Source organism: Nannizzia gypsea, genomic scaffold, assembly GCF_000150975.2.
Source record: "Nannizzia gypsea CBS 118893 supercont1.7 genomic scaffold, whole genome shotgun sequence".
NCBI classification, from domain to species: Eukaryota; Fungi; Ascomycota; class Eurotiomycetes; order Onygenales; family Arthrodermataceae; genus Nannizzia; species Nannizzia gypsea.
The window spans coordinates 1,259,695-1,285,872 of NW_003345195.1; the positions used below are offsets into that span (position 1 = coordinate 1,259,695).

At 47.2% G+C, this 26,178-nt stretch overlaps 13 protein-coding genes across 13 annotated transcripts; 7 read left to right on the forward strand and 6 right to left on the reverse strand.

Moving 5' to 3' along the window:
- Positions 1–1,232: 1,232 nt before the first annotated feature.
- MGYG_07782 (mannosyl-oligosaccharide 1,2-alpha-mannosidase IB) lies at positions 1,233–3,100 on the reverse strand (the record flags this gene model as incomplete). The annotated part of the gene is made up of 3 exons (XM_003170490.1): positions 1,233–1,527; positions 1,595–2,088; positions 2,144–3,100. 3 exons carry the CDS (start codon positions 3,098–3,100, stop codon positions 1,233–1,235), a joined length of 1,746 nt encoding a protein of 581 aa, XP_003170538.1.
- Positions 3,101–3,995: 895 nt separating this feature from the next.
- Positions 3,996–4,493, forward strand: MGYG_07783 (hypothetical protein; the record flags this gene model as incomplete). The annotated part of the gene is made up of 1 exon (XM_003170491.1): positions 3,996–4,493. The coding sequence occupies one exon, from the start codon at positions 3,996–3,998 to the stop codon at positions 4,491–4,493; it is 498 nt and encodes a 165-aa protein (XP_003170539.1).
- A 320-nt stretch (positions 4,494–4,813) lies between these two features.
- Positions 4,814–5,235, forward strand: MGYG_07784 (hypothetical protein; the record flags this gene model as incomplete). The annotated part of the gene is made up of 2 exons (XM_003170492.1): positions 4,814–4,918; positions 4,972–5,235. 2 exons carry the CDS (start codon positions 4,814–4,816, stop codon positions 5,233–5,235), a joined length of 369 nt encoding a protein of 122 aa, XP_003170540.1.
- A 295-nt stretch (positions 5,236–5,530) lies between these two features.
- Positions 5,531–7,942, forward strand: MGYG_07785 (PEK protein kinase; the record flags this gene model as incomplete). Its single annotated transcript, XM_003170493.1, has 1 exon — positions 5,531–7,942. One exon carries the CDS (start codon positions 5,531–5,533, stop codon positions 7,940–7,942), a length of 2,412 nt encoding a protein of 803 aa, XP_003170541.1.
- Positions 7,943–8,231: 289 nt separating this feature from the next.
- Positions 8,232–9,720, reverse strand: MGYG_07786 (hypothetical protein; the record flags this gene model as incomplete). The annotated part of the gene is made up of 2 exons (XM_003170494.1): positions 8,232–9,557; positions 9,652–9,720. The coding sequence occupies 2 exons, from the start codon at positions 9,718–9,720 to the stop codon at positions 8,232–8,234; spliced, it is 1,395 nt and encodes a 464-aa protein (XP_003170542.1).
- A 975-nt stretch (positions 9,721–10,695) lies between these two features.
- MGYG_07787 (DNA polymerase delta catalytic subunit) lies at positions 10,696–14,235 on the forward strand (the record flags this gene model as incomplete). The annotated part of the gene is made up of 4 exons (XM_003170495.1): positions 10,696–11,112; positions 11,186–11,551; positions 11,613–13,429; positions 13,497–14,235. 4 exons carry the CDS (start codon positions 10,696–10,698, stop codon positions 14,233–14,235), a joined length of 3,339 nt encoding a protein of 1,112 aa, XP_003170543.1.
- A 441-nt stretch (positions 14,236–14,676) lies between these two features.
- Positions 14,677–16,447, reverse strand: MGYG_07788 (kynurenine 3-monooxygenase; the record flags this gene model as incomplete). Its single annotated transcript, XM_003170496.1, has 4 exons — positions 14,677–15,459; positions 15,512–16,012; positions 16,067–16,284; positions 16,336–16,447. 4 exons carry the CDS (start codon positions 16,445–16,447, stop codon positions 14,677–14,679), a joined length of 1,614 nt encoding a protein of 537 aa, XP_003170544.1.
- Positions 16,448–18,022: 1,575 nt separating this feature from the next.
- Positions 18,023–19,817, forward strand: MGYG_07789 (puromycin resistance protein pur8; the record flags this gene model as incomplete). Its single annotated transcript, XM_003170497.1, has 3 exons — positions 18,023–19,158; positions 19,213–19,460; positions 19,522–19,817. The coding sequence occupies 3 exons, from the start codon at positions 18,023–18,025 to the stop codon at positions 19,815–19,817; spliced, it is 1,680 nt and encodes a 559-aa protein (XP_003170545.1).
- Positions 19,818–20,145: 328 nt separating this feature from the next.
- Positions 20,146–21,051, forward strand: MGYG_07790 (hypothetical protein; the record flags this gene model as incomplete). Its single annotated transcript, XM_003170498.1, has 3 exons — positions 20,146–20,235; positions 20,345–20,506; positions 20,569–21,051. The coding sequence occupies 3 exons, from the start codon at positions 20,146–20,148 to the stop codon at positions 21,049–21,051; spliced, it is 735 nt and encodes a 244-aa protein (XP_003170546.1).
- A 519-nt stretch (positions 21,052–21,570) lies between these two features.
- Positions 21,571–21,738, forward strand: MGYG_07791 (hypothetical protein; the record flags this gene model as incomplete). Its single annotated transcript, XM_003170499.1, has 1 exon — positions 21,571–21,738. The coding sequence occupies one exon, from the start codon at positions 21,571–21,573 to the stop codon at positions 21,736–21,738; it is 168 nt and encodes a 55-aa protein (XP_003170547.1).
- Positions 21,739–22,369: 631 nt separating this feature from the next.
- Positions 22,370–22,969, reverse strand: MGYG_07792 (hypothetical protein; the record flags this gene model as incomplete). Its single annotated transcript, XM_003170500.1, has 1 exon — positions 22,370–22,969. One exon carries the CDS (start codon positions 22,967–22,969, stop codon positions 22,370–22,372), a length of 600 nt encoding a protein of 199 aa, XP_003170548.1.
- Positions 22,970–23,365: 396 nt separating this feature from the next.
- Positions 23,366–24,828, reverse strand: MGYG_07793 (hypothetical protein; the record flags this gene model as incomplete). Its single annotated transcript, XM_003170501.1, has 3 exons — positions 23,366–23,576; positions 23,664–24,469; positions 24,565–24,828. 3 exons carry the CDS (start codon positions 24,826–24,828, stop codon positions 23,366–23,368), a joined length of 1,281 nt encoding a protein of 426 aa, XP_003170549.1.
- A 376-nt stretch (positions 24,829–25,204) lies between these two features.
- Positions 25,205–25,816, reverse strand: MGYG_07794 (cyanate hydratase; the record flags this gene model as incomplete). Its single annotated transcript, XM_003170502.1, has 3 exons — positions 25,205–25,226; positions 25,281–25,744; positions 25,796–25,816. The coding sequence occupies 3 exons, from the start codon at positions 25,814–25,816 to the stop codon at positions 25,205–25,207; spliced, it is 507 nt and encodes a 168-aa protein (XP_003170550.1).
- Between the last annotated feature and the right edge of the window lie 362 nt (positions 25,817–26,178).

Genomic DNA, 26,178 nt, shown 5'->3' on the forward strand with positions numbered 1-26,178 from the left:
TAGCTCTGTCAAAACTCACGTAGAACGAGATACATAGCAAGGCTATCTTTGAATGGCTTAACCAACAGCGGCAGCGACATCATCTTCGCGACGAGGAGAATCAGTCTGACTAATTGCTATGTGATGCAGATGTTTGTGGCCACTCTCCTCGCTCTAAGCCTCGGTCTTAACTACGGAGAAGGTCTCTCAGATGATAGAGCCAAGAGCTGCCTGTGAGCTTCGAAGCATTGATCCTGTCGACTGGCCTGCACATTGAGAGCTGTACGGAGTAACTGAGGCTAGTGGCAACAATCGTACATGCATCTCCAAGGTTGATAATCTTCATGGACCAAGCGATAGCCGAGGCGTGTGAAGCAATATCTAGATGGAGCGTGAGGCAACTACCTAGGTATATTTTACTCTTTGGTTGAAAAATAAGTATAGATATGAGAGTGCAAAAACAATGTCATTGAGACTATTATGGATCAATATGGATCTCCGTGATGCTCTCTGCTGAAGGTTGAATCCTGTTTGGTTAATCTTATTTTTCGATCCTGGCTTCAAACCCCTGACCCGGGAAGTTTAGTTACTAGTTAGCGCCTACGGAATGCTACTATAGCAATTGGTGAGCCCCCTTAGAGCAACTGAGCATGGATTCACCGAGAGCTGGTTGAAATGTTTTTTTATACCTCTTTGTTTGATTTACATTGCAGCAAAAGCCTTATTGACAATTGATATCAATGCAAGCGCAGGCAGCGAAGTTACCGACTGCATCCACATATAACCAGCTTTAGTTTAGTTAATGGAGCCTTGAGTGGGCAAGACATATTAAAACTTGGTCTCTTGATAATTATGCCTGGGCCAACCACCAGGGCCGGACCATCGGGTTTAAATATTAGTAAGGTAAGGTCAAGGAAACATTGACGCAAGGAGACACTATTGAGGCAAGGGATAAAGAAGGTTGTTATTATCTATTTTGTCCATTGTTTTAGATAGAATTATAGGAATGTTAATAAGGATGTCCGGCAGAGTATTAGACAACGATTCGAAGACAGGATGGTGAAGGAGCCCGAGACTCATATGGGCATGCATAGCCTTCAGGTAGTTATTGAGTCCGTGATAGAAGGACTGTTGCCTCTAATAATTTAAATGAGTCTGACTGGGTAATAGATGTTTGATTATGCAACTAACATGGCCAAAAGCAACTGCTATAAGCTGTGTATATTATAGCTCAGTAAAGGGGTAGATGGATGCTAGGACGGGCGGAGCAGTGGGTGGGCTTCGGTGTTAAAAATATATTTATCCAAACTGATGAGATCCGGCTCGCTGAATAAGAGGTAAAAATATTTGAGGGTTTCGCCCGTCCAGAAAGACTCCATCTCGTCCGTGATGATGGGATGCGCTGCCGTGACGTCTTCAACAGCGCCGTAGCCAATCTCGGTTTTGGTCATTCTATCGATGGCAGTGAACATCTCCCAGCCTTTGTCCTGGAGAGACGTGTCTCCCGTAATGCGATAGAGGATGAACACTGATTCAATGGCTTCTGGTCTGTCGTGGATGCGATGGTTAGAATCCCATCAACTTAAGCGTACCTTGCCCAAAAAAGATCACTTACCGAAGATGATAGGCCGGGCTAGGGATGACTTTGAAGCCCGGATACATTCCCTTTTCCTTTGCCCGGCGTTTAAGCTCTTCTATTGGTTGTTGCTCGTCATCTTCGCTGTTGAGCCATTCACGAATTTTCCAGCTACATCCGACATGTTCGTCGAAGCAGGGAACGGCGTGGTAGGCTTCTGGCATAACCCCTGAAGGCATACTCTTGTATGCCCAGATACAGCCTTCTACAAGCTTCCTGCCAATATCAAGTTCGTCCGGACGGTCAAAAATCTTAGAGCCGATTGCCACCATCCCTCCGGCAAAGCACGTCAGGTGCTGGCTTTCTGGTTCTAGGCTTATTGACTTTCCTCTAGCACGCACGGTTCCGGAGATCAGGATATCATCACCGTTCTCCGTCATGGGGCGGAAGAACATGTGTTTCTTGGCCACGTCGATTGCCTTTTCGTACATAGAACGGTACTGAGACAATCTTCCGCCGAGAATAAGGTATTCCTTGATCCGGGTAAGTTACAACATCTCTACTGAGTGGGCCATAATATGTGCATACCTTGGGCAGATATTCATATAGAGAATCTGCCAGTCCGCCAAAAGAGAATCTATTATCGACCATAAAATTCGGCGTGAGGGCATCGATGGAGATAGGCCACAGGCCTGGAAGCGCAGTGTGGTCCTGGCTCTTATCTAGTACATTGGTGATACGCTGGATGGCATCATAGTACTTAGGATTACCTGTCAGCTGGGTCAGACGAGTGAACTCGACCGACAGGGAACCCAGCTCAGCTAGAACATTGACGTTGCTAGCTTCTTGATCTCGTTTCTCTTTGGAGGCTAACCAGAACCAGCGCAGCACAGGCATCCGGTTCGGCGTGTCGAATGCAATGTACAGGAATTCGCCCAGATCGACGGCCTTTTCGAGGAGAACTGGATAGGCCCCTTCTGTCAAGTCATGAGCCGCTAGTAGGCCACCAAGATAACGAATTGTGGTCTCGAAGATGTTGACGGTTAGGGTCTCAGTCGAGGAAAAATCGACACGGGAAACTGCAGCAACCGCTTCCTCAAATTCCTTCTTTAACCCCATAATCCAAAGTGTATCCAGGCTGTCGATCAAGGTAGCTCCCCATCCACCAAAGGTGTCTTTGCTCTTCCCGGACAAAGGTCCAACCTCGTCCATCCCCCAGGCATGCTTCTTATAACCATTCCAAGAATGCAAAAAGGCCGATTTTATTGCGTCTCTCCTCGTTTCTCTTAGTACCTTTGCAGCATCATCTTCTTCTGCAAAGTCGTACTGGATAGTGGGAATATCGGCTGGTGCTTGTGTCGGCAAGGGGATCATCGAGGTAACTGGGTGGTCCTCGACATATTTCTTCCACCAGTGACCGTAATGTCGGTGCCGGTGAGTAGATGCTGAGCCATTGGGGGCCACTGAGTTCGAACGTAGTAGGCAAAAGAGGAAAACGGATGATAATACTAGAGGTAGGATGAATCTTCGACGGATGAAGCCCATATCAAATTAGAAGAGAAACTAGGCAAAAAAAGAAACAAAAGTAGAGAGCGAAGAATCCGACATGTAAAACTGCGTAACGAGCGAGCAATAACGACAAAATACAGAATGAGTACAATAACGAGAGACGAATACCTACAAGAACGGAAAAACGAGAAATGACAGAGAGCGCAGAAAGTGAAACGATCACACAGGCGGCATAGCCGTCGTCATCAAGCAAGTTCCAGCCATCAGGAGAACAGCCAAGAGTCGCCGCCCAGGATGATGCAGCCTGTGGAGAGTTGACTCAGCCTGGCCCGTCGTCCGGACGCTGATCGATCGATCTCAGGGGAAGAGTTAACTCAGTTAATACCAACGGCGGAAAGTGTGGAAGTGTAGTGTGGTGGACGAGATGTCGTTGCAGCGATGAAGCTTGGGGTGGTTGAAAGTATTTAAATCGCTCGGTCTCGCCATGTGTTATTATTCGACGACCCCTGGCGCGTCCAGGAACAAGCCGAGGCTAAGACAAGCCCCTAGCAATTAAAACGCAAGAAAACAGCAAGCAATATAGTTGTTAGCTGTTATTTGCTGTGCGGTTGTATAATACGGTGTATATATCTAGATATTAAGGATGCAAGTTGGCCTTGCCGTGCGGACGGCTTCGTGCAGGCGGTTGAGTCACGGCAGGAGACCTCGACCGGGAGTCACTGCATGATGATGATATTATGGAGATTGGGTGGCATCTCTGTTTGGGGTCCTTTCAGGTCCGTTGTGTGATGATCCCTGTACTTAAGCAGAAGTGATTATCAAGATCCCAGGCTATATTTGAACAATTATCTCAACAGCCAATCGAATACCAACCTTTAGCTTCTCCATGATGGCAACTTTTCCGTCTTATAGAAATATACCGGCCATTCTGATGGCTTCAGAACACATGGCCCCCCGTACATTGATGCGTATCGCCCCGTTGGTCACCTCAACCTGTTCGTTATGGTACTCATTCGACCAAGACTTCCTCATGGGAGTCTTCCTTCACCCCGATCGCCTAGACCAGCGCGATAAACTTCTACCCTCCAGCTCCAGAAGCTTCTTTAGCAGTGGTTTCGTTCGTGTTGTTGGTCTTCTTGGCCTAACTCTTTTGTCCGGCGGTTATAACGCCTTCGTTGACAAACCTTCTCGGGAATCTCTATACTGGTACACTACCGGCACTCTGTTGGCAGCTAGCCATCTTATCTTCGTACCTTTTGCTGCACCCAACGTCCAGACTATAATTGAGGACAGGTCACAGGGTGTGCCAACCACGGGACTTGATAGCTGGTTGTTCGTCCATCGCGTGCGTACCTGGGCGGTCGACCTAGCTGCCTGGACATGCTTTGTCATTGGTACATGCTGTCCTGTGATTCCCACAGCGTGTTAGGGAGCAAGGGCCGTGGAACTTGTATGCATGGAAGCTGCGGGATCCATATTATCTTTATAGCCAAACCCTGGCACTAGCTAGAGACCATAGACCTCTCGTAGCTATACAGTGAATAAACGCCTTTAAGACTCCGTTTTGATCCCATAGTTACATAGAACCCGATCTGCTCTACCACGTGACCCTTCGATTTCGCGACGGCCTTTTGGGCAGCGTCCAAAGTTTTGATAGGAAAATCAGGCCGTCGTAGGGAATATATTATGCTGGGCAAGGGTATTGTGGATAGAATAGATGCACACAGTAGATTAGATAGTCTCCGCGTGATGGCCTTGCAGCCAGGCCATCGCCCGTTGGGAGGAACTGGCGGCTATTGGCGCTATATGATACGTTTATTATCGACAGCTTCAGGGGTCACTACACCGATTATTGTTAGTCCGCACCAGAAGGGCTGGCTGGCAACAGCCTGACATCTCGAAGCTAGCAGAGGAGCCTGCTGGTGTTGGCGGCTACGGCTGGAGGTGAAACTCGCATGAGCACGACGACTGGCCAGCCATCCAACCGCCCAAAGCACCAGATGACAGCTGCAAGACGCGTGGAAGATCCAGACAACGCAGTCAGGAGAAGCTCACGGGAGCCGCTTGTTGCCCTGACGCCGCAGCTTGTTTCCATGGAAGATACTCGAAACCCAGAGAGCGCGTGGGGAAGATCCAGCGATGTGTTCTTTTCTCAAGCCTCCCAAGTTTAAAAATAAAAATAAAATTTGACTCACTTTGGTCACTTTTCTATTTATTTGTGTTTACATCTAGGAGTGCCAGGAGTGAATGTTGGATTGGCAGGCCGCGCTTCATCCTCCCTATTGAGTCCTGCTATTCAACAAGATCCAACTTCTTTTCTTCTTCCCGTCTTTCTCTTCGTCTGTGTCGTGGCCAGCCATCTCGGCATATCCCTGTTCAAATGCGTTGAATACGCCTGGATGGACAGGACGAGCACTACAAGGAACTACTCGTTGCCCTGGCTGTCCTCTTTATGACTGACTGACAATGTCGAAATCCATGTTTCGATCGCCCCAAGATGACTCCTCTTCCTCAGAGTCAGGCTCTATATCTTCCGAAGAGGAGCAGGGGAACGGCCACACGCCTAGACAGGGTGGCAATTCCAGCTCTGTTCAGGAGATCGAGCCCACCAGTGGTAGCCTGGACACAGAGTCCGCGGCTGGAGATATACTAGGTGGAGGCGGCTCTCTCTATGGGGACCTAGGCTTCCGTGATATCCCTGATGTGGACGCTGAGGGCCATGCAGCTCTCATGACCGCCGCCCTGCTGGAGCACTACTGTTTGACCAAAGCCTGTGGCATCCTGAACGAGCAGTCCGGTAGCCGTGGGCAGTATACACTAGATTCACCGGAAGTCAAACTTCTGGGGCGGCGTCTTTATGCATACCAATCCAAGTTTTTGTCATCTCACGGTATCGTGGCTCCTGGAGTCGATAATGATAACTGGGAGAGTACACGGCAGTACTATAGGGAAGGTCTTGATACCATTGGTATGGCAGCGTTGGATGGGTTAGATTTAAATGCCAGAGCGGTGCAAACACCCATAGATACCCCTCAAGATCCCTTCATGGCACTGGGCGCAAAGGAGAAAGATGCAGGCGGTGGTGGTAATAGCAGGGTGTTTACAATGAAACAGTCGACCAACATTAGTCTCCAACGGCTGATAACCGGTAGAGCAGATGTTTCACAAAGTCAAAACCAGTTTTCTTCCGGGCTGTTGAATCGTCTACAGCGTCAGGCCACCCCTCTCGCACGACCCATTAGCATACCGTTCCTGTATTCTCACCCATCGGGAGTGGGAGGGTCTCGGTACGCAACTGAGTTCGAAGAAGAAGCACTGATCGGTAGAGGCTCCTACGGTGTGGTGTACAGAGTCAGACACCATGTTGATGGACAGGGTTATGCTGTGAAAAAGATCCCACTGAGCTCTAAGAAGCTACAGCAGTTGCGGGAGAGAGGCTTGAGGGAGGTAGACAATATTCTAAAGGAGATTAGAACACTGGCAAAGCTTGAACATATCAACGTCGTTCGCTACTACGGAGCTTGGGCGGAATATTCACCTACCCCTGTGACCTCTCGATCCTCTTCTCCTCCAAAACGGCAACAGACGCTCCTCAATACTCCTTACGCTGAGTATGACGGTAGTGCATCTAGCTGTGGCATTGTATTCGAAGAATCTGACCATGGGGTTGTTTTTGAAGAACCGTCTGGCTCATCGCTAGTACAAGAATACGAACCTGAACCGTCTGTGGACAGATTGTCTACCGGTGATCAAGATAGACGAAGAGGGAGCTTCGCAACAGTCTCCTCGGAGAGATCCATGAAGTCCTTCGTGGCCAGTGTCGAAGAAGATGAAACAGATACAATCGATGAAGAAAATATTGAATCCATTCCTCGCCAGCTGAGCTTTTCTTATTCAGGGCAAACTTCTGCAAGTGAATCCAGACCTGATATCTTTAGTGATGGGCTGGGTGGCGGAGGCTCAAATATGCAACTTGATAGAAAATCTAGGTCCGATACTGCGGCACCAGTAACACTACACATCCAGATGTCTCTCCACCCACTGAGTCTAGCGAAATACCTTGCTCCACAAGTTGTCGGCAGTGCTACGAACGTACCTCGTCATTGCTATCACATCATACCATCCATCAAACTACTACTAGGAATTGTCTCGGGAGTAGACTACCTTCATGCGAAGGGAATTGTTCATCGAGATTTGAAGCCTGCTAATGTGTTTTTATCTCCCTCGGATACAGAACGGGATATACATATGTGTCCGACCTGTAGCTATCATGGACATGACCACAAGATCTACTACTCGGTTCCACGTATCGGTGATTTCGGCCTGGTTGCGGAGTCGCCTACGTACGGGAAGGGTACGGCCCCAGAAGAGCCTCATCCCATACCCGTCCGACCAGTTGGAACAGAGTTCTACCGTCCACCAGCCTATTCATTCAGCATACAAGACTCGGCAGACCTACATCTGTATTCAGATAATTCACTTGACATCTATGCCCTGGGTGTCATCTTGTTTGAATTGCTGTATAAGATTGATACCCGAATGGAGAGACAGATGGTTTTGTCAAATCTGACCTGCTCTTCAAACAATCTTCCACAGTTTGGGGAATCTACCCGAGACAAGGAGCAATGTTTGTGCCCTGCTCTTCCGGCTGACTTTGCAGATAAGATTACGCGCAGCTGTACCGAACACAAGTGTCCCAAAGACGACACGAATGATGATGACATTCCCAACGCAGCGAATGAAATTGCAAAACGTTTGGCAATGTGCATCATGGGAATGGTGGAGCTGGATGTCCACCATCGATTGACCTGCAAGCAAGTCCGAGAAGAATTGGAAGAGATACAAGACCTGGCTGAGCGCCTATTGAAGGAAAGATGATTATTACCATGAATACATACATACTATTTTGCAAACGATTGATTAGTTTATCTTCACGGCGTGATACCCACATAACAGCTTGAGTTATACAATGAGCCACTGCACTAATACTTGAAAATACTAGAAAAAGAAAGCGGTAGTTAACCAGCTAATAAATATGATCCCCTCTCTATTAATTGAAATTTTTAGTTAGTATTATACAATGGTCTGTGGCATCATTATGGGGATAAGTAGAAAAATGACCAAAAAAAAAAAAAACCAAGAGACATAACGCTGTGTATCGGAATCGTCAAGGAACATGGGCAAGCGACTCCGATAAACCAATCATTTGCATAGGCCACTGGACCAACGTGCGCCAGGAAGGATGCAATGACTTATAAATAGCTTCAAACAAGTGCCGGCTCCAGCCTTCAGACCACCAGCACATATCAAGCCGACTTAATATTACACAGTAATGACCTAGTATCACTAAGGCCATGGGCTTTCGAGTATGAAGTAATCCCAGATATGGTTCGGGGACAACCATGGGCCATCTGAAAACACCTTCCCAACTTGATGGGGTCCGTTCAAAAGACATCCTTAATTCGCGGATTGCATGGTTATATATAGCTCTTTCCTCGGCAGGAATGTGACCTGCCGTTTCGCCATTGCAGCTATGGAGATAGTCGAGAGTATCTATAACGTCTTTGGAAAGCGGGTAGGCGGCGCTTGAGTCAGCAGGACGACGGACAAGAGCACCTAGTTTACCCTTGATGATGCGAGTCCACTGGGTGTGAAGGACCTTATCGACACCACGGAAAAGATAGAAGTCTTGAACAGCTTGCTCAATGTAATCTGCGGGATTAGAGCAACGTTCTGATCTCGAAAACGCAAACGCAAGTGCCGCGATAAGACTTGAAAAGGCGAAGACTGCGTGGCAATTTAGAGGTGTTATGTTGTTCAATTCAGGGCGAAAGGTAGCTAGTGCTAGGTTTTGATGCTTGTTTGCTAGTGCAGAGTACTTCCGGCGACTTTCTTCGTCGTCAGGATCGTGGCACTCGATTATGTGAAGGGCGGCCAGGGCTAATAGCCCATGCATCAGGAACGGGTGTTTTATAGCTTCTCCAGGTATTACGTTCTTCCAAATGTCCTCATGCTCGTTATTATTGGACAGTGTTTGGTATGTTTTTGTCGTGTAGTGGTGAAGTAGTTCTAGATCTTCTAAGTTCAAACTCTTGTCTTCCTGGAAGCGATCAGGAACTGAGGAGAAAATACTATGTCGTTCTATTCGGGAAGTCCAAGCCGGACTTGGAGGAGGACCTTGGTTTAGGATAGCCGGAAGTTGGGTCGCGGAAGGAGCAATTGTTCGAAATTGATTTGAGGCAGTGGTCGTTGGAGGGAGTGTTGGAGTATGCCTCGGAGCGCTGGCGGCAGGAGTTATAGGGGTATCCGTTGGGCCACTGGCTGGACCTACCGGAGCAATAGCTGCGGCCGGCGAATCGCTGGTAGTTTCGGCTTGGGTGGAAGGTAATGGAACGAATGAAGCATAATATGGATTTGGAGGCTGGTTCGGAAACTGGCAGTCAAAAACATTGTGTTTTCGACAGTTTCCACAGGGTGCTGGCGATTCATCACACTATGTATGGGCTAGAGGTCAGTTAATGGTGCGCTGGGGTCGGCAACACACGGTTTCGCCATGCAAGCAAACAGAGCATCCCGGTGCGGCATACCTTTATTCGACGTCGTTTGCATTGATAACAGCCTGTGCGCGACTTGCGATGACTACGTCTGGAAGACATGATGATAGTCTATAGCAGGGACCAAGAGCTGACTGGGGATAAATTCAATCATAATGGTAGTCTTTCGGTATGGAGTAGGTTGGAACAGCTTATCGTGGAACATTCATGCTTAAATGGCAGCAGAATCACATATATACGAGCTCATACTAGCCATGGCAACGCTGTCTCTTCTGTCGTCAAATGTGCATCGAGCCGTTGTCTGGTCTCGAAGGCTCTTGCTCTCGAGCTGTGGCAAGGACAAGCTTTGTGCCTAAAATAGGACGAACGTTTAGTCAGCGGTTTAGAGTAGGCGGTCGAATATTTTTCCCCGCCCGACCCGATGAATCGGGACTGGAATAAAGTATGTCCGAAAGCATACTTCAAATTATGACGTAAGCGGAGGCTCTTCCACCACACTAATCAACAGCCGCTCAAACGGTCAGCTTAGACCAAGAGCTCCGATGCAATTGCTCGAGCATCGCCATTTTGCATGTTTTATATGAAGCAAACTCATCTTAGCTTATATGTTTAGGGGAATTGATTTCTTTAGTATTGTAAACAATATTCTCTTTACGAACTACAGAGTACTTGCTCTCTATAGAATAATAACATGCCTCTCTTCTATCTCAACTTGGTGGGCTAAATATGGATGTTCCGGTGATATGTACGGAGTAGTCAAACCATGAAATTCTTATTCATAGGCAGCTTTCACTGTCCGTGGCTGGGCTTAATCGACGACGCGCAGCAGAAACGCGAAAACAATTTAGATGACTATTATTATATAATATAATGAGCAACTTTAATTGGACCATCGCTTAATGCTATTCCATATCCAGACTAGTGCCCATCGCGCCTGCGGATGCATCATTCAATTTAATCGAAGCACGCGTTTTGCAGAGATGGAAAAGGTGCAACCTCTTTGGAGCGCGCCTCATTCCTGACAATCCCACGGAGAGAACCAGCTTGTGTACTTTGAAGGTCGCGCGAATTGACACTATGGCTGAGTCTCTCAAACCACAGAAGAGAATCCTGGGCGATGCGAGTGTCAGCCGTCGAAACGTCCAGGTCCGGTCTACCTCCCCTGCCTCTGCCAAAAAGCGGAAGCTCGAGACTGGTCAACCACAAACTAGTGTCCGGGCACCGCCTTTATTATCGTCGCAAAATGGATTGAAAAGCTCGTTTGGCTCGGCTCAGCGGTCTCAGCACAAGAGCCAATTCGAGGATGTGTTGGAGAAGTTAACCCAGGATATTGGAGACCTGAAAGAAAATAATGCGGAGAAAGACCAGAAATGGGAGCGTCCACCTTTGGACAACTTTGATCCATCTAGAGACAACCTATGCTTCCAGCAGATCGACGTTGAGGAAGGTTACATGGCTGGAGGAACTGCAGTGAAGCTATTTGGTGTCACTGAGGTATGTTCATTGCTGGCACTCATTTCCTTTATACTGCCTTCTTTATCATGTCCTAACTTTTGTTTTATGTAAGAACGGCCACTCGGTACTTCTTCATGTTACAGGCTTTATGCATTATCTATATATTGCAGCCCCAGTCGCCTTCACGCAAGCCGATTGTGTTCCGTTTAAGGCCTATCTTGAGAATCAATTATCTGTTACAGAGCCCGTGATACATTCGGTTCAAATGACTATGAGAGAGAATCTGTACGAGTTTCAGGGAAATCAGCAAAGTCCGTACCTTAAAATCACAGTGACGAACCCAAAGGCCATTATCACTGTTCGATCTACCATAATGAGCGGCGCGGCCAATTACAAAGGCATGTGGAAAGGGGTTGAAGGAGAAATTTTAACATTCGACAATATTCAATACCTTTTGCGATTTATGATCGATACTGGGGTAAGTTGGATCGGTGCCATCGTTGTCTGTGGTACATTAACTAACAGTTGTTTCCATTTAGATCTCTGGCATGTCCTGGGTTGAGGTACCTGCAGCAAAGTATACAGTGTTACCACCCGGCAAATGCCATTCAAACTGCCAAATCGAAGCGTCGGTGCATTACCGTGATATGATTGCCCATCCCAATGACGGAGAATGGGCAAAAATGGCACCCCTTCGTATCTTGTCTTTCGATATAGAATGTGCCGGCAGAAAAGGAATTTTCCCTGATCCAAACATTGACCCAGTCATCCAGATTGCGAACATAGTCACTCGATACGGAGAGTCCAAGCCGTTTGTTCGCAACGTTTTCGTCATGGACACATGTAGCTCAATTGTGAACACACAAGTACTAGAGTTCGAGCAGGAAGAAAAAATGCTTATGGCATGGAGAGACTTTGTGGAAAGGGTCGACCCAGATGTTATTATTGGATATAACATTGCTAATTTTGATTTCCCGTACCTGCTAGAGAGAGCAGAACACCTGAACTGCCTGAAGTTCCCTTACTGGACACGGTTGAAGGGAGTTCCGTCTCAAGCTACAAAAACGTCATTTGCCAGCAAACAAATGGGCAAGCGAGACTCAAAAGCCACTAATACCAATGGAAGAATTCAGCTAGACTTGTTGCAGTTGGTTCAGCGGGATCACCACTTGCGAAGTTATACATTAAACTCTGTGTGTGCTGAATTTCTCGGCGAGCAAAAGGAAGATGTCCACCATACTATGATAACAGAGCTTTACAACGGAACGCCAGATTCCAGAAGGCGTCTTGCTGTATACTGTTTGAAGGATGCCTACTTGCCACAGCGACTGATGGACAAGCTAATGTGCTTGGTGAACTACACGGAAATGGCAAGGGTAACGGGTGTTCCCTTCAACTTTCTTCTCGCTAGGGGTCAGCAGATCAAATTCATATCCCAGCTTTTCCGAAAAGCTCTTGAACAAAAGCTTGTGATCCCGGACTTGAAGAATGACGAGAATAGCAACCAGCAATACGAGGGAGCAACAGTTATTGAACCTGTGAGAGATTATTATGCAGTCCCCATTGCAACCCTTGATTTTGCATCTCTATACCCTAGTATCATTCAGGCGCACAACTTGTGCTATACGACCCTTTTGAATAAACGCACGGTTGAAAAATTGGGGTTGAAAAAGGGTGAAGATTACATAGTTACGCCAAATGATGACATGTTTTGCACCACCAAAATTCGCAAAGGGTTACTTTCACAGATTTTAGAGGAACTTCTCACAGCAAGAAAACGGGCAAAGCGGGAACTGGCTATTGAAAAGGACCCATTCAAGAAGGCAGTTTTGAACGGCCGACAACTTGCCTTAAAAATCAGCGCCAACAGTGTGTATGGTATCACGGGTGCTACGAATGGCAAATTACCATGTCTTCCCATCGCTAGTAGCACTACTAGTTATGGACGTCAAATGATTGAGAAAACTAAGGAAGAGGTCGAGGCCAGGTACACTATATCCAACGGCTACGCACATGATGCTAAAGTCATATACGGAGATACCGATTCTGTTATGGTCAAATTCGGAACTGCTGACCTTGCTGAAGCAATGAAGCTTGGTGAAGAAGCCGCAGGATTCGTATCATCCAAGTTTATGAAGCCTATTAAACTGGAGTTTGAAAAGGTCTACTACCCGTATCTCCTTATTAACAAGAAGCGTTATGCTGGGCTGTTCTGGACCAACCCCACCAAATATGATAAGATGGATACCAAAGGTATCGAAACAGTTCGAAGAGATAATTGTCTCCTGGTACAAACTGTCATTGAAACCGTTTTGAACAAAATTCTCATCGACCGGAATGTCAATGGAGCTGAAACGTAAGTACCTTTAACTTGTTCAAAGAAGCTGTTTATGAACAAATGAAGGCTAATGGGCTTGTTTTAGCTATGTTAAAAACATAATTTCAGACTTGCTTCAAAACAAAGTTGATATGTCAAAGCTTGTTATTACAAAAGCCTTGACCAAAGAAAAATACCAGGGTAAACAAGCCCATGTGGAACTTGTTGAACGTATGAGAAAACGAGATGCTGGATCTGCACCCACCCTTGGTGATCGTGTTGCCTACGTTATTGTTAGTGGCGTCACTGGAGCCAAAAACTACGAGAAAGCTGAGGATCCGATATATGTCCTCGAAAACAACATTCCCATTGATACCAGATATTACCTGGAAAATCAACTTGCCAAGCCATTGACCCGTATCTTCGAGCCTATTCTCGGGGAAAAGAAAGCTGCTCAGCTACTGACGGGTGACCACACTCGTTCCATTACAGTGGCAGCACCAAGTCTTGGTGGACTAATGAAGTTTGCTAAGAAGACCCAAACCTGCATGGGCTGCAAGAAACCACTGGTTGGCAAGGAGGAAATGTCGGGAGCTGTCTGTGCAAACTGTCGGCCCAGATTGGGAGAGCTATATACCCGAACCTTGAACAAGGTTTCAGAGCTTGAGGTTAGGTTTGGTCGCCTCTGGACACAATGCCAACGCTGCCAAGGCAGTTTGCACGGTGAAGTCATTTGCTCGAGTCGCGATTGCCCTATTTTCTACATGAGAATGAAGGCAAAAAAGGACGTTGAGGATTCGGAAAGAGAACTCGCCAGGTTTGATCAGGATCCTGGTGCGTGGTAGGGAGCTTACCTATGCTGCTTTCCAATCTCGCACATGGCGGTGCACTCTCCGTTTTCTCCCGGCACTATGGTTTTGTGTCTACTTCATACCATGATATTATTTTGTATTATTTCAATGTTCGTTATAGATTCACTTCGAGTTATTGCATGGCTAGTTAGGCAGAGGCTGGGAAATTTGGTTTATGCTTTCTAAAATATTCTAATGAACAATGAAACGAGAATTTCTCCATTTATCATCCAGATAACAAACAGTACTGTGTTCGAGGTCCTTCACCTTTATCTAGCTTAGCCGCCTGCTTAGCGCTGAACTCATACTTAAGCCTGGAGCTAGCGCTTGGCGCCATCTCCACTTGTTACGAGCAGCTAGGTATTGTGCTAAAAACCCTTTTTTAACCTCACATATCGTTTCCTTCATTCCATCCATTAGCATTCTTGCTATGAATCAAGTTGACTGCGAAAGTACGTGGGCGAAATGAGAGCTGGCGGGCGCTGAAAACATCGATGTGATCATAGGCTGCAAAGCTATGACCCCTGCTGCGACTATGCTGGCGCCTACCATGGCACCACTAGCAACTATCACGCCTAGTATTTTCCTCTGCCTCTGTTCTTTGGCCTTCACAACGCTGAACCTCTCGTGCTGAAATTGAATCCTTGCATACAACGTCGTCCAACCTAAAGCCGGTAACCAACCACCGAGGAAACGGTCAATCATATTCATTGCCCTTGTCATTGGAGATCTGACGCCGATCCGAAGCTCGTGGTAATGCTCACTCGCAAAGTCCACCATAGTGTGAATATCTGGCAGTCTGAATTCTGTATAAGCATTTACAGTGCCTGGAGCACAGAATGGCTTCTCTTTTGGAAGGCCATTGCTACCCATATCCTCTGGCAAAGCAGCTAACCCGGGGTCACGGAACTCTTCGAAGAACACACGTACATCTTCAAGACCGGTAATCATGCCCATAGCATGGAAAGGTGTCATCGTGTGGCAGCTATCACCCAGGAGCACAGCGTTATCTTTATACCCAAGCTTCCCGCATTTGATCGACTTTAAAGGTATTTTTTGGTGTGCAAGGAATTGCCTTGTTACCTCCTCCACCGAAAGAAGATCTGGCACAATTCCAGCAAATTCTTTGACAAAAAAATCCGAAAATGCCTCCGGATGTGCTTCAAAATATTTAAGCTTTTCCGTGTCACAGACCATTCCGGCCCTGAAGGATCCATCCTATGGCTTGTTAATGGGCGTAGCAAAGCAAAGAACAGTGGGCAACACCTACTATATCTGTCTGAGCGATAACAATGCTTTGGTTAGATGGCCATATATGAAGGCACTTAGGATCTATCCGATAGTCACCGTTCTTATCTGGAGGGAAGATAAGATCACACCACATTGCGTTGGCGTAAGTTTGGGAGAAGTCCATCTCAAGGCTTCTCATCATGGTCTGTCGGACACTAGAATAGGTGCCATCCGCTCCAATAAGGAAATCAAAGTCCACCCGTTTGGTCTTTGATGCGTTTCCTTGCGCTGGAAATACATTTCCACACCCTGCTTCAGCTCCGTTAGGTATAGATGACACATGACCCAGGACAGCATTTGCAAGCTCTTGTTCCGAGAAACGGGACTTCTCTCGCCAAGTCACTGTTTCAAAAGTCGCAGTTTTTCCTTCAAAGTCGCATGCTGACAGCTTCTGGTTAAAAAAGAGCTTTGCCGTAGGCTCTTTAAGAAGCGCCAACATGACATGTTTGGTTATCTTCTCGCGTTGCAGAGTGTGAAGACACTATGAGTACCAATCAATAAGGGCAAATGCAACATGTTCGTGCATTACACGTACTTGTCCCTGTGGGCCGTATGTCATTGGGATCTCCATGTGCTGTCCCTGGCTATTCCATGTATGAACCATTCGTTTATACACCGGTCTTGAATTATCTAGAATATCTTCAAGCAAGCCTGGCACTCCTGCGCTGGAGATGGCTCTAATACCACGTTCTGAGAGTGCCAGTGGGATGACTGCAATATCCGGCCTAGCATTGGGATCCCCATAGTTTGGATCTAAATAACCCATTAGTTTGGTGTTTAGTTCCCTTATCGGCCAGAACCTACCGTCTCTAAGCTCATATAACTCGACCTGATAACCCCTTCTAGCTGCATAGAGCGCAGATAACGCGCCGACAGGGCCACCTCCGACAACAACTACCTTCTGGGAATGAGGCATTATCTCAAAGTTGATGAAAGTGGTCTTTTTTTACGCAAATCGAGCCTTGAATTGAAACGGCTCCGACTACACGGCCATTTAAATACCTCTTTTCTTTTGGGGCGATTGACAAAGTGGGATTGCTTTATAGGCTGTGTGGCTTCCTTGGTTGCTGAACTTGAGAGTTCTAGAGGCTCGATGCCATTTGACTTCATCATACGCCTCAATTTCATGGCATTGAAACCGGTTCGTCATCAGCCTCATAACAAATACCGAGTACGAACTAGGAACCAATCGGATCATGCTAATGATACGGATATGCTTACGCTTCGGCAGACCAGTATCGTGTGTGAAGGCTTTGTGATGTTATTTAAAGTTAAGAGGATTATGCTGGGCAGTTATTCGCTTCCTTATAACCTTTTACGCAATATATTGGATTCACTTCTGGAGTAGGAATTTGACTGTGAAAGGCAAGCCGCATTGAAATATCACACCCGAGGTGATATTTATGCATTAGCCGGTGGTTGTTATCGGCCTTACTTCCTTACATTGTCTAGTGTGACAAATGGCAGAACTGGCTGAGCGTGCCCATACAAATGCTCTATTTGGAAAGTTATGGAAACTTGTGAGCCTGGTTTTACCTCGCGTTTCGTGTTTGTATGTTGTCACACTCGCACAGCCTCCGGAAGGGCTCATCAGCGTAACCATCAGAGACTAGAGGATTAGGGTCACTGCCCATCTGACCATTAATATTGAATTGAAGACCCTGACATTTCGTATTTCCTTCGTGCGCACTATCCTTTACTCGGCAATTTGATTAGAACAGGAAGTTTGGCTATTTATCACCTTCGTACTTGATGTCAGCCGCTAAAACTCATCCTTCTTCCCTGTGAATATTGTCTTAGACACGCACACTCTCCTATCCACCACCTACGAATGTGCTTTTTATAACTGGGATGGCGCCGGGTTAGGAAACTGCGATGTAGTATCATCCTCCCAGCGATGGAGGAGCCGAGTTATTCATGGGTCTATGTGCCATGTGAGTGCAATGCTGCAGTTTAATATAGAAACCCTGCCGCTGGAAGCGATTAATCTTATATTTCCGCTAGTTAAAATTATTCCTAGATTGTTGTCAAAACATGGCTTCAACCTGGTAGTTATTGGGTGGGATCACTCCTCCGGTTCAGCTGTTTGGCAATCGTTTATTTAACTCCCCTGTATAGGTAAATCCAAACGGAAAATCGCTTGCGTACGGGGGGCGTTGCAACCTCAGATTTGCCACGACCGACCCCGGCTCAACAGTCTCAGCTTTTATTCTTTTTCCACTCCCTGACCTGCATGCGAGCCTAGCTATTATGCAGGGAACGGCTACAGCAGTTGGTTAATGCGGGGAAAACTAATAACTTACCAACTAGGCGGCTGATCTGGCTGAAATTCGAATCCAACAAACAGCTGGAGGATGATGATTCAATACTGCCCTAACCGGCTGCGACAATTTGGCTTAGGGAATAAAAAATAATCGGAACGACTATGACCGAAGGATAAACTACTTTGCGTGGCCTGTAGAGATTCCCATCAATTGCAAAAAGGAGCAGGATGGCGACCTCGGATAAGGATCGGACGTTAGATGAACCAGCTCTCGCGCCTATTGAGCTATTCCCCATCTCCACCGGACAAATTCCATCTGTGGAATCGGAGACTGCCAAAGAATGCCATTCTTCGGAAGACAGCAGAGAGGTGAAGGCGCCAGACTTGTCGAATGACCGGCGCCCTGGGGCCCTTGAAACTCCATCGGAGGATGGAGGTATGCCGGTACTTGAATCCCCCAGAATATCAAAGGCCAAAGGTGCAACAGTTATCATTACCTTGGCTGGCATAAGTTTCTTAAACACAATGGGATCTGGCATTCTCATTGCCGCACTACCACGGATAGCAAAGGATGTTGGCCTGTCTGAAAGTTTGATACTCTGGCCAGCAGCAGTTTATGCACTGGCTGCAGGCTGTCTTCTCCTGATATTTGGCGCTGTGGCCGATGTTATTGGGGCCAAATTGATGTGGGTTGTGGGAAGCTATCTCTTTGTTATATTCTCCCTTGCTATTGGATTTTCGCAGACGAGCATACAGATTATCCTTTTTCGAACTTTCCAAGGTGCTGCAATATCCATGTGTCTACCTACTGCGGTGAGCCTCATTACCAACACGTTCCCTAAAGGCCCATGGCGCAATGTTGCCTTTGCTATGAACGGAATGGGACAGCCTCTTGGTTATGCCGCTGGATTGGTACTGGGAGGTATCTTCACAGACACTATCGGCTGGAGGTGGGCCTATTACATGATGGCAATTATCAACTTCTGTCTCTCTACAGCTTCTATATGGTCCTTACCATCGGTTCACAAGTATTCCGATAAGCTGTGGTACCGCCGTCTTGCTGAAGATATCGACTGGCTCGGGGCGATGATTATGAGTGTTGCACTGGGCCTGTTGATGTACGTTCTGGCTATGGCTACCTCCTCCTATAAGAGGGTCGGGAACGCTCAAAACATCGCTCTTCTTGTTGTCTCAACCCTCTTGCTTGCAACCTTCCCTTTTTGGATGAGCTTCCAGGTGAAAAGGGCGAGACCGGCGCTTATCCCAAACAAACTCTGGAAGAATAGTGCGTTCACTTCAATTTGCGCATCGGTATTTTTCTGCTGGGCATCTCTTAATGGAATTGAGTACTTCACAACCTTATAGTAAGTATACTTCTTCAATGCTTTTCAAAGATAGAGTTTCTGATATAACGATAGCTTCCAAAAGGTAGAAGGCATAACAGCACTTCAAAGTTCCATCCGCTTCCTTGCTCATATAATAATGGGCGCGTGTGTCAATGTTGCGACAGCATATCTTATTTCCAGGGTCAAGGTTCAGACACTAGGCGTTGTTTCGGCTTTGATATCCATGATTGCACCTATTCTTATGGCAACGATTAAAATCGGAGAAAACTACTGGTTCTCGCCGTTTTGGGCATTGTTTCTATCACCCGTCAATCCAGATGGTACCAGCCCCCTTTTTTCTATATTTTTTTTCCGGGCCAAGCTGACTCGCGAAATGTTTAGTACTTTTCACAGTCTCCAACTTAATCATTTCTGACGCATTTCCGCCGGATATCCAGTCTTTGGCTGGAGGGGTATTTAACGAAGTTGCGCAGTTCGGAAACTCAGTCGGGCTTGCAGTTACAGCCTCTATAGCTGCATCAATAACAGACCACAAAGCCATCCAAGATCATAAAGAGGGGCTTATGCTTGGTTATAGAGGCGCCTTTTGGACTATATTTTCGAGTTGTGCTCTTGTCGTGATCATTACGTTCTTTGGTTTGCGAAAAGGGGGAACTGTTGGGAAAAAGGAAGAATAAATTTTGGCGTTGAACATGGCCAATGATTTAGTGTGGTATATACATACGGGAGTGCATATAAAATATTAATGGTGCTCGTATAGAAGGATGGATGGTTTAATTTCGCTTGCAAGGGAATAACACAAATTATACTTTTTCCTTTGGCTTCCACCAAGCAAAGAGCCGCAATGGCAGCACCAATCAGACGCCTTGCGTGTAGTAGCCGCCGGCTAACCAAAGCTTGATCAAACACCCGATTTTCCAGTTCTTCGAGGCAACATCGCAAGGCTTGATATTCTGCGCTTACAGGCTAGTTATTGAAAAGCTAGGACAATCCACCACTTATAAGATGAATTCTTCTTCCCCTGAAATCCCCAATGGGACACCACAGATCCACACCCAATCACAAACGCCACAGGATTCCACTTCGCTGTTAGAGGTAGGTCTTTGGCAATCTTGGATATCATAAGATTTATACTTAAGAATGCCACTTAACTCATGTTTTACTATCGAACATTGAATATTCTGACATGAGTTGGAGCGTTTAGCTGTTTTTGCAACATGAATCAAACATCAATACCCACCTTGAACTCTGCACCCAACTTCGCGGCCTGATACCACAGTCCACCATTTCGTTCTACGCCATGTCGTCGATGATAAATCAAAGCCAGCGGTTTATGGAAGAAATCAAGAAAATGAGGGAAGAGATTGTAATTGAGCCCTCTCCGAATGATTTTTCTGCGTTCACCAATCCGTACTAATTCGGTGATAGCTCCTTCGCAACATGCCAACAAGACCAATGACAAGGTCGAAGAGCTCAAGACTGTCCAGTGCCGCAACGAAAGGCACGACGGCGGGTGTGAAAGAAACTAATCCATCTCGGAATGGAGACACGCCCAACCCAATGCTAAAAACCGATGAACAATCATCTACAACCACTCAAGGGCCCCCGAAGCGCAAAAAGCGTTCTCGCCCATCAAGCGACTCTTTGGTTTCTGGCAGTAACGATATTGGGGAAAGAGCGGGTTTAAAGAGGCCAAAAGGGCGTTTAAACGACTCAACTGCGGAAGGTGCTTCCAACAAACCGGAAGACATAGCTCCCATCGAACTTGAAGATATATCTACTGAAGTCGAAGCACGGCTAAAACTCAGGGAAGAAACTCGGCGGAAAAAACGAGAGAAGCATTTAAAAAGGAAAAGAGACAGTATTGAATCAATAGGTGGTGGAGATAGGGTAAAGAAAGTGAAGAAATAGTTGACAAACCTCCTGAACAACGCTCCGTGTGTGCAGAGATTGGTGAAGGCTTGAACTCATGCCTTATGAAGGAGTTTTATAAAACTTCCAATCCTTCGAGCAATATGATGGGTGAACTAAGAATGCTTGATTCGAGCATATCAAGTCTCACACCGCGTTTGTTGCGTATTTTAATTGTATTTTTATATAAAGGACCCGTCAAGGATGCTACAGCTCGACATTTGCCACACCAACACTGGCAACATGACATGGATAGTGACATACCGGCCTCCAACTCAAAGGTGGTAATCACCACTTCAACCTATGTTAATATATCACTCTTCCTAAGTTGCCTGGAGCTTGGCTAGTGATGCCTAAAATAAAGTCTGTGATATTACCGCTCCCCTATTTCCTATTATCCTGTTACCTTTGTTACGTAGCGTTTCTCCTCAGTTAAAAGCCAATATCTATCTGAAATTACCAGCTCCCCCCAAAAGGCGTTAAACACAGCCTCCAGGCGGTTCAACAAGAGAATCCAACATGGACGAAAATATCTCTCTGGATTGTCCTATCCTTGTCCCCAAGTCCGCATTTACCGGGGAAAAAACACCTAGACCCCATAATTTTGCGTATATGTGGTCCTGGGCCAAAGAGATCTGGGGCGACGATCTTATGACAGTTACGGTCGAGGAAGCAGGAAAGAACTAGGCAAGTCTTTCGGTTGGCAACCGTATTGAAAAGGAGTCCAAGCAGGAGATTGATGAAAAAAGCCCTCGGGATCTAAACGAGCCAAAGAAAATGGATTCAAAAGCCTAGCTGGTGGCTCCGTAAAATTCCAGGTCTGCTTGACAATGCCCGTTGTATTCGGCCATGTGGGACGACCTCTCTGGCTTCTGTTGGTAGGAACTAGCATATTTCATGCATCTTGCTTCCCCATATGTTCCTGTCTCTTGCCAACAGCTCGAGTAGCTTTCTGGCCGTTTTCTTGGAATGTAAGGTAGACTTATGCGTATTAAGGGAATGAGTGGATTGATTAGATTGGCCTCTGTCAAAGAGTTATGATTAGTAGCCACTGCTAGCAGCAGCATTGTATAGTACATAGTCACAGCTTCTCACCAGCGAGAAGACCATGGAGTATCTTGGTTAAACTGGGCCCAGTATGCCACCAGTAATACTTTCTGCTGCCATCTGACCCAGACGTTCTCAGCTGTCTCCCTGAGAGAGTCTAGGTATTGCAGGTCCAATGTAGTATGATGTCCGATCAAAGACCAGTCTTCCCATGCCGAATTGGTATAGTTATTAGCAGTGGAAGGAACGGCCAACAACCAGAATGAATCCGTTAGCTCGTTGAACCCTTCTCTTGCTGTTCCGCCGGCTTTTTCTCTGCATTATCGCCTTGCTCGCCGCCCTCATCCATCCTCCAGGCATCTCGGATATAGTCCATTATGATATCAGCATATCCCTTCCCCTCTGCCAGAGCCTTTCTCTCTTCCTCTCGCCTCCTTTCCTGCCATCCTTCAGTCTCTTTGCCCATCCATAGCTTTTTGACAGACTCCTGCAAGGTGAGGCTCTTTTGCTCTTCCTCTTCACCCCTGCTAACTCTTAATCTCTCTATCTCCTGCTCCTGGGTTCTCGCGAGCCGCATACGCTCACTGAACTCTTCAGCCTTTTTCGTCGGGAGGTCACGGACAATTGATGGTTTGCCGGTCGGAAGGTAGCCCGCTATCTGTGAGACTATGCCTTTGCCTGTTCGTTCTGTAAGGAGATGGTCTGCGGAGATGATGAATGCCGTTGTTAGAGAGGCTGTGTAAAGGTCGAGTTTTCGAGGAGGTAGTGCAATAATAATGGGAGCAGCGACGATGAATCCAAGGGCTGCATAGTTCTTGAATTTCCTGAAGTCTTCTGCTCGTTGCTGGGCGAGTTCCGAGGGTTGCGACATGGCTGCTGGTTAATGGCCTGGCGACGTTCCAGCGATATTAAGGGAAGCGATGCCTTTTCCACCCGTTATATAGCTTTAAGCGACTTATGGTATCGCAATTGAGTGTGCGTATATCGTACAAATGTGCTGTTTCGGCGTTAATTGAAAGAGCGCTGGCTGTTCAACGTCGATAGAAAGGAAAGAAGAAAAAATTGGTTGATGCTTGGCTTGAATTTGGTCGATTTCTTTGCCTCCGTTTCTTCGCCGCAAGCAACGAACTCGATTTACTAACTAATAACTATTTAACTAAGTATGCTACGGCCTGCTCTTGATAGATTCGCTGGATGCAAGGACAAATAACCCATTTATTTCAACTCCCTAGGATAAGATATCCCATGCGTTTGTGGCAAGGCGGCCTTACCATTCAATCTCTTTGGCTCCCGGCGCAGCTTCGAAGCGGACGGTCCCATCATCGTTACGACCGGCAGCCCCAATGATTCCTCCAGATATCTCGTCGATGACCTGGCCGAAGTTTCTCGTCTGGTTGATCCTGCAGCGTTTGGTGGCAGACTCGCAATGCGCAACCAGTGCGGCGGAGGATTTGAACATACGCAGACACACTGGACAACTATACCATTGAAACATTGAAATGCGTTAGAAGGGAAGTGCAAAGAACATGCAAATAAAAGGATAACTAGATAAAGGTGAAACCTACCGAGCGACTCCTGCTGCGTGGACACCCGAGGCAATGTGCTGCTGGAGTGCTCCCTTGGTCTTGAACGAGGTGTCGCAGGGACAGATATAGGTGCCATGAACATCGCTGAAGAACTTGCTGAGCTCGCTCTCAGACAGGGTGATCTTTCTGCTGGCTTCATGCTCGGTCAATGTACGAGCTGGGATGACGCGAGACGTATCCCAGCCAGAGCCTGAGTCTGAGGCTGACGCACTTAGCGGTCCCGGACGGGGGATGACGGTCTCGATAGTAGGCCTCTCGTGGCCTCCTCTGCTTCTAGCATAGGACGCCTCTGAGAAGGCCATGAGGTCGTCATCCTTAAAATTAGAGCGAGACGAAGGCCCGCCGTGGTCACTCTCTTCATCCTCACCGTCTCCTTCACGTAGAGTAGGCCACTGCTTGATGCTGCGGACGGATTCGGGAACAGGAGCAAAACTATCGAACCGATCTCCCCCCAGCTCCATGGCACTCATCTTCTCGGTGATTGAAGCCTTCTTTGCTTCGATCTCGGCTGTCTTGTCCGGACTCTCTTCTAGCACGCTCTCGATGGTCACCCCGACGCCCCCGTCAACGCTAGAGGCAGCGGACGAGAGCAAGAAGGAGTGCTGCACAGTCAAGTGTTCGTTCATCTTATCCTTGACGGCCTTCTTCTCGACTCTTCGCATGCGATACTTGTCGAGGCTGATCTTCTCGCACTGGCCCTGCTCGACGTGCGCCATCAGGGGAGCAGCACGCAGGAACTTGGCCTTGCATCCGATACACTCGATATTCTGCTCTTCACGGTGGAACTATCAATGCAAAGCAATCAGTTTGAACCCTTTTCACTTCCTGTCTTTATTTACTGGTCTGGATATTTTCAGTGGTGTTGCTGGAAAAGGCCTACCTGCTGGATATGCATATCTCGGCCACCCTCACTGCGGAAATCATCAAAGCAGATGGGGCAAATGATATGCCTAGAGCTCTTCATCTTATGAAGTAGCAAGTCTTCTTCGAACTTGAAGTCCTCATCGCATCTCTCGCAGTATTCATGGTCCGGCGTGAACTTCTTGTGGTTGACGAGCTGTCCTGCAGACGCAAACGCCTGGAGGCAGCCCTCGTAGGGGCAAGGAAAGGCTCTCGAGCTGCTGGAAGGCTTTTCGTTCTCCATCTTTGCCTCCTGAACAGCTGCTGGGACAGTCAACAGAGACTTGGATGCTAAAGAAGAGGAAGATGCAGGTGAAAAGTGAAAGTGAAAGATTTCAGTCTCTTTTATGTCTTTAGCTCCGCATAACGGAAGTTGGAAGATAGCGGCGGAATCTACTCCAGTCACTAAGTAGAGGACCAAAGGGGTTTTTATATATTTATATTGTTATAGATATATTTTTCTCTCTGTGTTCAGTGATAAAGACAGTGAGAGAGCAGAAAGTGAATGAGTCTGGCCACTTTGTTGAAGCTGTAGATGCTAACTTGATATCCACACACAGAAAGCAGTCACAACAAGAGAAAGAGAGAGAGATAGCCTGCGTCTGGCTTCTTCTCCAGGCTCAGAATCGAGTGTACGGCAGCCTACGAGTAGCCATCAGCAAGATCCCACCGCGCGAGAGAAAGACTCGGACTCACCATTTGCCCTTCATCGTGACCACAGCCCAGGCATTGCCCTGGTCGTCGACCTCCTTGTCCACCTTCGTCGAGAAGGCGATGGCGCTCATGATGCCGTCTCCGAACTTCTCGTTCATCACGGCCTTGTACGCCTGTCCATAGTTCTGCACAATCTCGTACAGACGGTAGATGAGAGGATCCCGGGGAGGCATATCAACTCCCTTCCCGCGGTCAGGAAACCCCCGCAGACGCATCTTCAGGTCCGCTGGCGGGATCCCGAGCAGCGTGCAGAGCTTGTCGATGTCCTCTGGAGACGCCCTGGCATGGCCGTAGAAGATGGCTGCCACGGCCACTTCGCTGCGGCCAAGGTGGTTTGCGATCTGCTCGAAGGAGAGCTGCTTGCTGGCCTTGCCCTGGAAGAGCAGAGCGCAGTATTCCGGGTAGTTGGCGTGCTCGCTCGCCTGGATGTCTCTGGTTATTCTCGTCTATAACTAGCTACCTAGCTATATACTATACGGGGAAACAGGAGTACGCACGTCGAGAGTGACAAGATCCATCTTGGTTGACTCGGCTTCGCTTCTCTCGTTATCAATTATTGAATGTCAAATATCGAATATTGAATATCACATATCAATATCAGTGCATTTGCTGAGATTCAAGCAGGTCGCTGCGGGGGAAGCAAGATACGTAATTCTCCCTCTCCACATATTATTAAGAACCGCCGGAGCTTTGTAGTTACGTCGTGCAGGCATTCTTGCATAGTACAATGGGCAGAGCGATAGGCAGCAATGGTGCATACGAGAATCTCGCGATGGAATACGAGACGCCAGCTAGAGAAGCTCTAGTAGCTCTACGAAGCTATAAAAACGAGAAGAGTCATCTCAGGCCCCTCCAACTGACACTTACCCTCTCTGTCTTT